Source organism: Colias eurytheme, chromosome 29 (assembly GCF_061535395.1).
Source record: "Colias eurytheme isolate Ceu_HAF_F1 chromosome 29, ilColEury1 Martin Lab GWU primary, whole genome shotgun sequence".
Classification (NCBI taxonomy): domain Eukaryota; kingdom Metazoa; phylum Arthropoda; class Insecta; order Lepidoptera; family Pieridae; genus Colias; species Colias eurytheme.
The window spans coordinates 1,843,050-1,856,783 of record NC_143008.1 but is presented as its reverse complement, the minus strand read 5'-3'; the positions used below and the strand labels follow the sequence as shown (position 1 = coordinate 1,856,783).

General features: G+C 36.8%; 1 protein-coding gene across 2 annotated transcripts in view; it reads left to right on the top strand.

Annotated features, from left to right (window-relative positions):
• The first annotated feature begins 50 nt into the window (after positions 1-50).
• The window catches only part of LOC149896062 (dnaJ homolog subfamily B member 12), a 32,339-nt gene continuing 18,655 nt past the window's right edge, over positions 51-13,734 (top strand). For both annotated transcript variants that reach the window (XM_090117805.1, XM_090117806.1), the window contains exons 1-5: positions 51-533; positions 2,648-2,757; positions 3,663-3,834; positions 4,674-4,882; positions 6,501-6,588. In XM_090117805.1, coding sequence (XP_089973931.1) covers positions 194-533; positions 2,648-2,757; positions 3,663-3,834; positions 4,674-4,882; positions 6,501-6,588 — 919 coding nt within the window. In that variant the 5' untranslated portion in view covers positions 51-193. The remainder of the gene's footprint in view (positions 534-2,647; positions 2,758-3,662; positions 3,835-4,673; positions 4,883-6,500; positions 6,589-13,734) is intronic.

Genomic DNA, 13,734 nt, shown 5'->3' with positions numbered 1-13,734 from the left:
TTTTTAAACTGGTAACCATCTTATTTTTACCAAGTACCAACACATTTACCAAGTCTGACTGATCGTCTATCAATGAATATTTTGTAATGATTGATCAGAAATAAAACAATAATCAATTTTAAATTAATTTATCGCATCAAGCAATAGTTTCAAATTGCTCTATTGCTTGTAACTGTGCTTGTGCCTTGTGAAAATGACAATCGAGGGGAACAAGGACGAAGCTGAGAGATGCATAGAAATTGCGCAAAGTGCTTTTACATCAGGAAATTACGAAAAGGCCGAGCGTTTTTTGCTTAAGGCCGAACGATTATATCCCACAGCGCGTGCTAAGGATCTATTGACGGTCGTAAGAGCTGCTATTCCCACGGGAGGGACTCCGTCGAGTAAACGGACTCCGCCTAGCAGTCCTGACGCAGATGTAAGACGTCGTAAAACCCCTGCTCACCAGCCAGCCCAGAGAGAATACACCGCGGAGCAGTTGGACGCTGTACGTCGAATTAATACAAAATGCAAGGATTATTACGAAATACTAGGTATGTACGCAAAAATGGTGAAGGTCGAACATGAATAATTTGCAGCTAATTGAATTAAATTATTATACTGCGTACGTGAGAAAGTGTTTGAGCTATTTTGGTTCCATTTTGCATTGCTTTTAATGACAGTAATTAATTTTCCATTATTTTACACAATTACCATTTCCAAATAACTGTATTATTCATAAAAATAATTTTATCTATTCTAAATGAACTTGCTTCTATAATTCATCTACATTATTTTAGAGAGAAATGATTTGTATTTTGTTTGTAACAAATAAACTGAAATAAATATTACAGCATTCTAAAAAAAAATTAACCATTAGCAAGCTACCTACATCTTTACCTAGTAACATATTATTTTGTGAAGTCAGGCATGCAGCTAGTTAATAGTTAAACTTTACTTAGTGAATATGTTATATTCATAAACTTAATTTAAATATAAAAGATAACACAGATAAAGAACATTGATATTTACTTTTAAAAGTCATCATTTATAAAACATATTCTTGTTTATAAATAAGTAGGAATCTGTAGTCTATCATATTTCACTATGGCAATGTTATTGCATAGATGTTGAAAAATTAAAAAAAACAATCTTATAAGCAGGTTGTTTAAAGTGACAAAATTAGAAGTCAATTGCAGATTTTAAAATTTTAAACAAAGCATAAATTAGTTGGCGAATTGGACCGCCTCCTCGGTACAATGGTTAAAGAGTGAACGTTGAACCGAGGGGTCCTGGGTTTGATTCCCAGTAGAGATGAAGAAAAAAATGTCTTGGTCTGGTAGGGCACAGAAGCGTCTTTCCAAACTATACAAGGCCAGTACGCAACGGTGTGAAACCAATCACGTATAGTTTGGAAATAACTTTTTTACAAAGTTCTTCCAATCTATACAACAGCAGTACGCAAGTACTCGCGTATACTTTGTAGTGAAGTAAGTAAGAATAGCGCTCCAAAACATACAGCGCCAGTACGCATGCGGACTAATAGTGTATGTTTCGGAGTAAGCGCGGCGTCTCTCCATTGCTCGCGTTTATATTATTGTATTGCTGTTTTGAAATCTATTATTAAAATGCATGTGTATTATGTATATAATGTTGCGTACTGATCGTATATTTTTTGTATCGAGGATGCTTGTGTCTTCGTTCCCGACTATACTGCACGACTTACAATTGACAATAGTGCTAAAATGTAAGAATCTAATAAGTCCAGAAGAAGACGGTTACGAGGCGACGGAGTCCCGCTTCACGGGGCTCCTATTTTTGTGTAGTTAAAAAAAACACGAACCTAACCTAACCCATAGGTAACCCTTATATCTGTTACCTATTTATTTTTCTAAGCTTATGTAATAATATTTTTATTCCATATTTTACTGAATCAATCAAGAAGAATAAAAGTAGATAGATATAGCTGTACAAGTCTTTGATTGCCTATATATTTATTATTTCGCTCAAGCATAAGTGGTGTTAGCTATATTTAGTTATACATATTTTGCGTACTGATCGTGTATAGTTTGAAAAGAAGAAGCAAGCATCCGCGTTACAAAGTATACACGATCAGTACGCAAAATTCGTGTATATATTGTAATAACAAACTTAAAAACAGCATTACAAAGTATACACTAGCAGTTTCCTATGGTTGCGTTCTGGCTATGTATAGTTTGGAAATACGCGGCACAGAAGGCTGATCCCCTACAAATGTATACATAAATGGATCAGTGAAACAGATGTATACATAATGCATCTGCCCCTTACCCCACTAGGGGACACGGGACTTCACTTTTTGTTCATTCTTTTCGTGAATTGGTTGATTTACATGTTCTGCATTCTTTAAGTATGGGAGAATATAAGATTAATGTAAATAAATGCTAAATGATGTTAAATAAGGGCCTTTAGAATCAATACTATTTATTATTCTATAATATGGTAAATCAACAGCTCTCCTAATTTTTGTTTCATATTTCTTTTTTTTCTATTTAATAAAAAATGACTAATTTTTCTTTACCATGATGCTTTACTAAATGATATGTATAACACACATATGCAAATAAGGAATGTTTTTATTTAATTTTAAATATTTTTTATTTATTCTAGACTATTTTTCTCATTGCAGGTGTGACCAAAGAGGCAACAGATTCTGACATTAAAAAAGCATACAAAAAATTGGCCCTGCAACTACATCCTGATAAAAATCATGCACCAGGCGCAGCGGAAGCCTTTAAGGTAATTTTGAACCTATTAAACACTGATTACTGTGAATTATCATAATTATTAGTTTGATTAAGGGCTCCCACACAAAATCGCGAATTCGCATCGCATCGCATCGCAAATATCTGCGAATTCCCACGAACAGCAACGAAGCAATGCAAGAATTTCCGATCTGCTTCGCATCGCACATTCCTGCGATATTACGTCATCCTTGGTGACGCCATTTTAGTCCGCTCTGAGACAGCTTTAGAGAAAGACGAATCAGACAACAAGAATATAATAAATTAATTAATGCATTAATGTGAATGAAACATTGGTGTTTCTAATACGATTGACGAGTGGTATGGAAAGTAACGAGGAAAGTAGACATAGTGTGGCAACATTACTCGTCATGCCACTCGGCGTGCTCATCGTCCTGCTCACTGCTCCCTATTTTGTCGGTTTTTGCGCGCGAGTCAAATGACCGGCAATACGAGTGCGAGTGACTGGCCACATAATCGCGCGATCGCAGTCCGCATCGAGCGCTCGCGCAATAATAACGTATGCGAAATTGGAAATTATGTCGTCGCCAAGCATGGAATGGTCAAATGAAAAAAAGACGGGTTGCACTCCGGGAGTGCCGGCAGAAGTGAAAACTTGATTATTAACATTGAGCATGTTTGATATCCATCCGTCTTACGCTTTTTCGATCAGGTCACGTGTCCTGACGCGAGTTTAAGATTTTATACCCATTACAGAAAAAGTGCTCAACGCCGCTAAAGAAGTTTTCTCTTCAAAAGTTTTATGGTTTTTATGTTTGAGGACGACAACGACAGCAGTGTGTGGCCAGATAGGGCAATGTCGCGGCGAATAACGGCAGAGCGATGAGCATAGTGTGGCTGCAGCATTACACAGCTAGTAAAATAAATAAAACCCTTCAGGCGATCGGCAACGCTGCGGCCGTTCTCACGGACGCGGAAAAGAGAAAGCAATACGACCTCCGCGGGGAAGAGCCGGCTCACACCCCGCACACGCACCACCAGTACTACGCGCGGGGCTTCGAGTCGGACCTCACCGCTGAGGAGCTGTTCAACATGTTCTTTGGCGCCACCGGTAAGTGTATGGAGTGATTCGTGAAACTAGAGAGAGAGTAGTGAAACTTTACTATCTGTAAAACTAATGAAGACATATTATCTAATGTATTCTTTAATATTTAAAACTAATCGATTTTGATGAGGTATGAACACTCGGAGGGCTAATAATATTAATAATTTGAAGTTTATTTCACTAAGGAAACATGTGCAATAAAATATGCACACACTCACTTGGAAAGTTAATTGGTAAAGTGCTTTTAAAAAGCATGTTATATACTACACTCATAACTGACTTATATACTCACTCAAACACTGCCCAAAGTAAGCTGCCGTACACTTACTGCTCGAGACGTCGCGACCGCTTCAAGCCGTCAACTGCGCGGTTTGTACCGACAGCTCGAGCAGTCAACGACCGACCGCTCGAGCAGTCCGTGTACGTCGCTCAGCCGTTAACTGCTCAAGCCGCCCGTGTACAGCCGCTCTAAAACTCTCCAATGATTTTTCATCACTTGTTAATTTAAAGATGTAATTATCATTCAAAAGGACTTCTTCCAACTTTATATTCACTATATATAATTTGGTATATTATTGAGTGCTAATCTAGGCTTGTGAATTTCTATATTCCCTGAATTTAGGTTATATTTCTGCATGCTGATCCAGAATGATCAATTCGTTTCTTTTCTAACAATAATAACTAAATTTGTGAAATTAAAATTGAATGTTGCCTGGCAGAGATGGCTTAGAGCCATAAGGCTGCCTTTTGTACATTTAAATCCATTAAGATATTATAGAATAAGGTTAAACCTAATGTACAATAAAGAATAAATAAATAAAATAAATAAATAACAAAATTTGCAGCGTTCTCCGGCGGCGGTCCAACAGTGTACACCCGCAGACGCGCCCGCGAGCCGGAACAGCGCGACAACCACGCGGGCCTCGTCCAACTGTTACCAGTCCTCGTGCTGGTGCTGCTCTCCATGATGTCAGGGTTCTTCATCAGCGAGCCGGTGTACAGCCTCAGCCCGAACGCCAAGTACCCGGTGCCGAGGGACACCGTTAACTTGAAGGTGAGGGTAGATAACAAAAAAAGGAAAAGAGTTGTCATGACGCGACCTTGCAATTTTTCTCGAACGCCTAGCAACTTTTTGACATGACAACGTCTTATAATTCGATAGAGCCTGCACGCACGAAAAAACATGACTCATGCGGCGTTACCTCGCTCTGAGGCGTTCCATGTAAGGCTTGAAGTGCAAGCGAGAGCGCGGAACGAGCGACAAAGAAGCACAATCGGACGTTGTCACGTTCAATTACTAACGTCAGTAAACCGACTTAACAGACAACCAATTTTTTGAGGGTTAATGGAAGATTTGGTGAAGTTGAGGATTGATGGAAGTTTTGATGAAGTGATCATACATGTTAAACAAAATCTTTCCAGCTGTTTATGCTATAGGGCGTTCCAAAGAAACATACATACATATATCGAAAAATTAAACCCTCCTACTTACGCAGTGGCAGATTTCATTATATTTATTGTACATTCCAGAAAAAAAAAAAACAATTACATAATTTCTAGTACTCTGCCAAACTGTACAACAGTTTGTTGGCAGATGTAGCTCCTGTTTTAACCGACTCCAAAAAAAGGAGGAGGTTATCAATTCGGTCGGTATATTTTTTTATATATGTACACCGATTACGCCGAGGTTTCTGAACCGATTTACGTGATTCTTTTCTTGTTTGATGCGGAATGGTTTCGAGTTTGTCCCATAAAAATTTCATTCGTGTAGCCCCAGTAGTTTTTATTTTATGAGCAGTTTTACATAATCAATTCTTTCACAAACATCTCTATACATTTTAGGGCCGATTTTTCAATGCTTGGATAAAACTTATCCGTCCAATAAAGTATTACACGATAATATTAAAATGTCACATACACTGTCAAATACGGGCAATTAGAATACGTTTTTAAAATGGTAGTTTTATATATTACTAGCTTCCGCCCACGACTTTGTACGTGCATCCCCGTTTTTCCCCGTTCCCGCAAGCATTTCGGGAAATCCTTTCTTATCGGATGCCTACGTCCTAACATCTACCTGCATGACAAATTTCGGCCCGATACGTCCAGTGGTTTGGGCTGTGCGTTGATAGATTACTATATCAGTCAACTTTGAGTTTTATATACATATTCGACGAATAAGTTTTAACCAAGGATTGAAAAATCAGCCCTTAATCTACAGGGTGTCCCGCTATTGGTATACTAAGCGCGAAGAGACTTGTAGTTTTGCATACACTGATCACGTAAAAAATACTTAAACAACAAAATTACGTCAAAAATTTTTTGCTAAATTTTTCCTGAAAATCCATGTTTTCTTCTCTAGCTTCGCGCAGCCGGCATATACCGCTTCTCTAATGTGAGCATTTTGTCTATGAAAACATAATATTAAACGATAGCTCATGTGCTGGTGACAAAGTTGGGCGGGTTGCTTGTTATGGGTGTACACATAGAGTTTTAAGAATTCATCTACTTGAAAAAAAAATGCGTCTGGAATTTTTTAAGTATTTTTTACGTACTTAGCGTATGCAAATCTATTACCTCCTTTTGGCTTAGTATACCAACAGTGGGACACCCTGTATATTTAATACTTTAATTTACAATTATTTATATGTATGTATTATTTGTATCTCCAGGTCCCGTACTACGTCAAAGAGAATTTCCACACCGACTACCAGGGCTCGCTGAGGCGTCTCGAAATGGCCATAGAAGAGGAGTATATAGGTAGGACATTTTATTATTATTAAGTTTTGTTTTCCTCTTCTCATCTCTCCATAATTTTCGTTGTTTTATCTTTTCTTCTTCTGAAAGTTCTGATATCTTTTTCCTATTCTTGTTTAATCTCGCCAACTGTTTTTGGCGCTGGACTTCAAATTTTTCAGGATTTTGCTTTAGTTTTTCGCGATATCGCTTCGCTCTTTCTGCTGCGGTAAGCGCCATTCTTTACCGAACGAAATTCTACTTTCTCCAATAACCATTAATTATTTCCTCCCAAACAAACCTCTCATCTTCGGGAAAATGATCATAAATAGAATGCATACAAAAAGAACACCAAAAAATAGAACACTGCAGTAATTTTCTAATATCGCTATGACTCATAACAAGAGTAAAATGCTGCAGTTTTATACTCTGTTGATTTTTCGCTGACATCCGAAACACTTCTCAGTGATTATGAAATGTGTAATAGGCCAGGGCCACCTGGCATTATTAATGTAACATTGATTTAAATCAAAATATGTTCGGATTTTGTCAACGTCCCAATATAATACCATATCGGCTAGCAGAGTAATCATACATACGAGTAGGTATGTTAAATGCGAACTTATATCTGAAACAAGAAAGGTATAATTTTTTGTAGTATAATTGGATAATAAGTAGTCGATAGCATAAGTAGTATATATGTTTTTACAGTAAATTTAGATTCGAATCCAATGAGTCGTCACGGGTATTACGAGCGTGCAAACAAACAATACAAATTTTACCTCTTATCAAAATTAGGTACCTAACACGTAGGTAAAATTATCTTTTACAACATTAAATATTTCGTTGTACACTAAGCTTTATAATTCGAGTTCGTCACGATTTTATTCCGGTAGTACGTCACATCACGCACAGGAGGTGACATATGCATACGACGAAACTTTTAAAATTAAAAATAACTAAGTAATACTTTTTTAAATTAACTTGTTTTAACTTTCTTAATCCAATACAGGTTAGTTTATGTTTTAAATACAATATGCCAAAGTAAAGAAAATGTGTTTATTTACCTTTTAAATACTGTCACTATCCCGAAAACTTTTTCTGCTCACCGAAGACAAAATACAAGTAGAAAAAATACAAATTAGTACATTTTGTCTTATGTAAGATATCAAATTCACCGTGACGATACCGGATTTTCCGGTACTATGGTTTTCGTAGGACATTAGAATGACGAAGGTTCTAAATTCGACAGAACTATTTATATATTAAATCTACTCGTCTATCTTTCTGTTAAAATGTTTGTAATATGGAATCATAGAAATTGGGAAGGCGTTTCATTTCAGTGAGAAGATATCAGAAGGTATTCAGTGGGAAGGTACCCACAAAATTTCGGGTCATTTGTAACAGGATGGCGGTTCTACAGGGGTCTTAGTACGCAATGACAAAAAGAAAAATGATGGTCAGAACGCTGATACCGGATACCTTAAGATACTGTAATATTTTATATTACAGTATCTTAAGATAAAATATTATAGTATCTTCGCCGTGTGTGACTCGCTTTACACATATGGCCCGTACATCCACTGTCGATACACCAAGTAATGTTTCTTCCATTACCTAACATCACCTCTTCGGTAGTGCTCATCAAAATAGTTGCCTTGTCTGAATTTCGTTCTACATGTTGCGCGCTCTGCTTATACTTATTATTATGAATATTTTTATTAATGTTTTTAGATTTGCATTCTCTCGCAAAATGTCCATGACCACCACACCGATAACATTCAATCTTAAACTTATTGTGGTCTTTATTCTCATGGGTATACTTCTTTACATGACGAGGCTTAATCAACATTGTACCTTGATCTATAGTTTTAGTTTTACGTCCTTCATAGTCTTCAACAATTTTTACCTTTAACCCTCAATTCACTACGTGAAATTTGCTAACATAAACAACTTCCATGAGTCCACTGGACTCATATATTTTCTTAGCGTGGTTTTTTCAAATAAAACTCTTTTTTTATTAATTTTCTTTATTATTATTTTTAAATGTTTATTAAGGCACTACAAAAAAATAACAAAACTGGATAAACTTCTGAAATACTCTTAAAAATAAAAAAAACTTATTCTAACAGTCTTAAAAAACAGAGTTATTTTCAAAGCTCTGCAATAATAGCAAATATTTTTAATTTATAACTCTTTTTAATTTTATAAGACTTCTAAAGGAATACAAAACCGAAAATAAACAACAAAAATGTACGCTTCTATACAAAGAAAAAAAACGTGCATGGGGTATTACCACCAGGCAACGACGGCATACCTTTTTTGAGCAACTCAAACATACAGGCTTCAGACATCTAGTGCATAAATATGCAGTCTTTGTTCTCTTTTTGTAATTACATAGATAACAATACTTTTTTTCTGTCCTAGGTAACTTGTCTTCGGTTTCAGAGTGGCTCGCATCTTCAGGAATGTCTCTTTTCATGATATATGAAATCGAGCAGCGAAGTTGTCGTGGCAAACGTGTACTGTGCAGACGTGTCATCAAATTACATTTTACAAACCTACAACAACAATAAAAATTAAAATACATATTTTTATATCATTAATACGACAAATAAGCAACATTTAAGAATCGTAACAAATAAATAAAATATTACTTAATTCACTAGTATGAGTCCATGGGACTCACTCGACGTAATAACTTACCAATTACGCAGCGCAGGCGCACGTTCTCTCGCTACCATGGTGCCCGCGTCACTGCAGGAAGGTACTGAGACGGTGGAGGAAATAAGTCACTAGGGGAAAAAATTATAATAGTTTGAAAGTTCGATGTGAGTCCAATGGACTCAGGTAGTGAATTAAGGGTTAAAATATCTGTTGATGGTAAATCATCTCGTGATTCCATAGCTGTACGAAACATAGTAAAGGAATCTGGCAAACTATAAAGCAACAAAATAGCAAGTAATTCATCAATGATGTTTAAACCAATTTCTTTTAACTTCTTGACGGCGTCAAAGAAATCTGCAATGTGCTTGCGCAGGTCGTCTTCTTCTTGCATGCGCGTTAAGACAAGTTTCTTTAACAATGAGGCTTTGCGAGCAGGCCCACTCGATTCATACATCGATTTAAGTTTGTCCCATATGGCTTTTGATGTTTCTAAACCATCTAAAGCAATGAGCTCACTTCGACTTACGGCTAACTTTTGTAGGGAGTTTGTGTCACAGACGTTTGTCTTATGATCAGAGCTTTTATTATGAAGCTTTTCCCGTTCGTTCTAAGCACTTCCACTTCTCTCACATGCTGTGCTAATACTAATTTTTTCCCTTTTTGCTCAGTTTGAGGTTGGAAATGTATTTTATGCTTAATCCATTCAAATCCCGTACGTATTATAATATCCATATTTTTCACGAGGAAGAAAATCGCTAGGTATAATATACACACTCACTTTTTACACTATTTTTTTCAATTTCGTTGAAAAACTAGTCAAAAAATCATCTAGTCATCTAGTTGACATGATTTGACAGATGACAAGTCCTGAATGGTTGCGGCCACTAGGGGCGCTGTCACCGCGCACACAACGAATAGAAATCATCGATAAATTAGTGAGGCGATCCTGACCTTGGGTATTTCTTCAATACGTGTGTATGCGTTTTTAATTTTAATGAAGAGAAAGACCTTTCGGTCGAGGCACTGCTTGCAGGAACTCTAACTATTAATTTAGCTAATCGTAGTACTTCTGTAAAAACGGTATTCAAGTTATTATTGTAGAGATGTTCTATTATTTTGTAAATGCTGAGAGTTTGAAAATCTGCTAAGTTATAAATACATTTTAGCTCATTAACAAGACGGTCTTATTGAAAATTATATATTTTGTAAATTTGTGCAAATTGCGCTACTGACTCTAACAGAAAATTATTATTGAAGTTATTAAAATTATCGCATGATAACAGAGAAAAATGTTTCAGTTCTTTTAAATTTTTAAATCGATCGCGGCATTCCTGGGATATGTTATCTATAATTGCAGTTTCGGGTCCATCACATTACGCTTCCGCTTTGGTGGACCCGCAATTCTTTTAACCCCTCCAAAGATGGAATTAAACCTAGACCTATAGGATTGCAAAAAAATTTCAAATTCATTAATTTTTTTAACGCAATATGTCACATCCGATGTCTTTTTTTGCATTATCTCATAAAGAACATCGGTTTGTATAAATATTTCGTTAAAAATTGTCAGTAAGAAGTTGGAATGCACGCCACTGCATAGACCGCGTCGGCCACCGCAAAAGCAACTCAGTTGCCTGTAAAATATAGTATTTTGCCCTCCTGTCACAATTTGATGTAACATGGTTTCAGGAACAGGCCGAATGTTGACTGGTATAAGATGTTTCATATTGCTAATGTCATTATCAGCATTATGAAAAAACATTTTACTGATTGCATGCTCTGTTCAAGGTGTTGGTGAGCACGTTCACCACCATAAGACACGTGTTTGTCCAATTGACGTTTAACTGCTCCAACAATTCCATCAGCAACACCCTTACCATGACCACTCTCCGAAAATTACCAGCGTTAATTTTGTTTGCAAAAAGATTTTTTTTTTTTTTAATTTTTTCTTTTGCCTATATTGGCTACACGGACCATCGGAAAAAAATGAATTATTTCTATGTTTGGATCCAACTGCTTTGCGAATTTTAGAACGGGTAGTAAATGGGCCCAGATAGCATTGTGTTCATGGCAAACAGTGGCGTAGCTAGGGGGACAAGGGCCCTGGTGCATAGGGAAAGAATCGGGCCCTCCTCCTCCCCTCTTTCCGCGTAGTTTGAACTTATATTTGCCTTCAAAATTATTGATAAGAATAAGAATAGAAAACAGTAAGTGAACTTATCCCTAGTAGGCTAAACCCATACGTCGTCTCGATTAGAATCTCCATGTGTTTAATAGAAGAAAAAGGGAATAAATAAACAACGACGCACATGACAATATAGAATATTTATTATACAGATGAGATTAATTAATGGAAATTTAAACGATTTTTAACAGAATTCTCCGCCCTATTCACAATCTCTTGCGCGCTTTAAATTTTGCAAATTCGTCTATAATTTCACTCTCCAAGTTTGATGCCGCCTCATTTTCTATTGCAAATTGCAATCCATACTAATATTATAAATGCGAAAGTAACTCTGTCTGTCTGTCTGTTACTCAATCACGCCTTAACTTCTGAACCAATTATTTGCATGAAATTTGGTATAGAGATATTTTGATACCCGAGAAAGGACATAGGCTACTTTTTATCCCGGGAAATAGGATAGGTTTTATCCCGGGAATCCCACGGGAACGGGAACTATGCGGGTTTTTCTTTGCCTGCGCGGGCGAAGCTGCGGGTGGAAAGCTAGTTAACGATAAATGTCGGAGGCGATCTTGTCGTATGCTGTTTCTTAAATAATTTTTTATAATCTTCAGTTTACTGAAAGATCTTTCTGCTGCCGCGGAAGTAACAGGAATTGTATGAAACAGTAGCATCGCTGTAGACACTTCCGTAAGGTCACTTTCGAGCACGCCAAATTTTGTTATAATTTCTTTGCAAAGCTGGCGAATAGACCACGTCTCCATCAATTGAGGGAGAATCAGATGATATACATTAAGAAATTGGAGCGAGAAATTGGGTCCAATTATATCGCAATATTTCTTCTGAAACTGATCACATTTTTAAGAATAAGAATAGAATAAAATACATTTATTAGGATCTCCAAAGTACCACCACCACATAAAAAAACAATAACAAGAGCACTCTTAAAGACTATAGAAAATAAACAGGGATAAAAAAAAAAAGAAAAAATTAAGAGCTAAAAAGCTATTATAAATATTTGTGTGGCGACTGGTGACCTAAAGGGTAAGGCCACTCAGCATATGCTACGCCGCACCACGGTCGGCATAGCGCTGGTTTTCAGGGCCCAACCAGACAACAGACGCGTAAGTCTAAAGTGTCCCGAATAATAAAATATAGTTAAATAACATAAAATACAATAAAACAAACTAGAAAAATTTAAATTAATAAGTAAGTGTTTTTACTATTCATATAATATTAAAATCTACAAATTAATGAAATAAACATCAATACCTATATTACATAAATAAATAATGATAAATTATATTACATATATATATTGAATGCATATTATATACAACGCAACTAAGGCTTCCCGACGAAATCGCTAATGAGGTGTGTTTTATACTTATACTTAAAAGAGTGTTTGGAAATCGACTCACGCAGCGGCGGCGGAAGGTTATTCCAACACTTAGTTGCGTTGTATACAAAACTGCCTCTAAAAGCGGTTGTGTGGTATCTTGGCATAACCAACATGAATGTGGATGCTCTTGTGAAGTGCGAGCCATTTCTCTCACCAACCCATCTAAGCTTACTATGCAGGTATTTAGGTATTTGAGACGTCACCACCTCAAAAAGCATCACAGCAAAGTGAAGGCGCCTGCGTCGTTCCATGTTGAGCATTTTTGCTTCGATTAGATATGGTGTAACATGATCTCTTGCAGGTATGTCCCAACAGAACCGAGCACACGCGTTCTGAACCCGCTGTATTGCATTCCTGGTCCTTGCAAGCAACATTGCACCGTACATGGTATCTCCGAAATTAAATTTCGAGAGAATTAGTGCCTCACAGAGCCTTATACGTAAGGGTGTGGTAATGTAGTTCCTGATGCGATAAAGTAGCTTTAACCTACATTTCTCGAGTAAAATCGTTTCATTCCAGCTAAGCAAGTTTTTTGGCATCAGGAAGTCGAACGATTTACAAATTGCACTCATACCAATAAAACGCGCATCTAACTGATTGATTATTATGTCGAGTACATTGTTGAAAAATGAAAATAGTTACTCTAAAGACTTCTTCCTGGTTTACGAATCGGTGATCAGAAGCCAATTCATCGAAATGCTTTTTAGTTTTTCTTCGTCGCTTTTCTGGAAAGGTAGGATCGATATCGTATTTTCTCGCGGATTCGGTGGCCTTGGATTTGAAGGACTCGAAGTCATTTCTATACTTTTTCAATTTATCCGTTGTTTCGTCCAATGATTTCGTCCAAAGTCGAATGAGGAAGCGCGGCGCGATTGTGCCGCACGATGTTTAACAGAATGGCGTAATTCGTCATAGCGCGGCC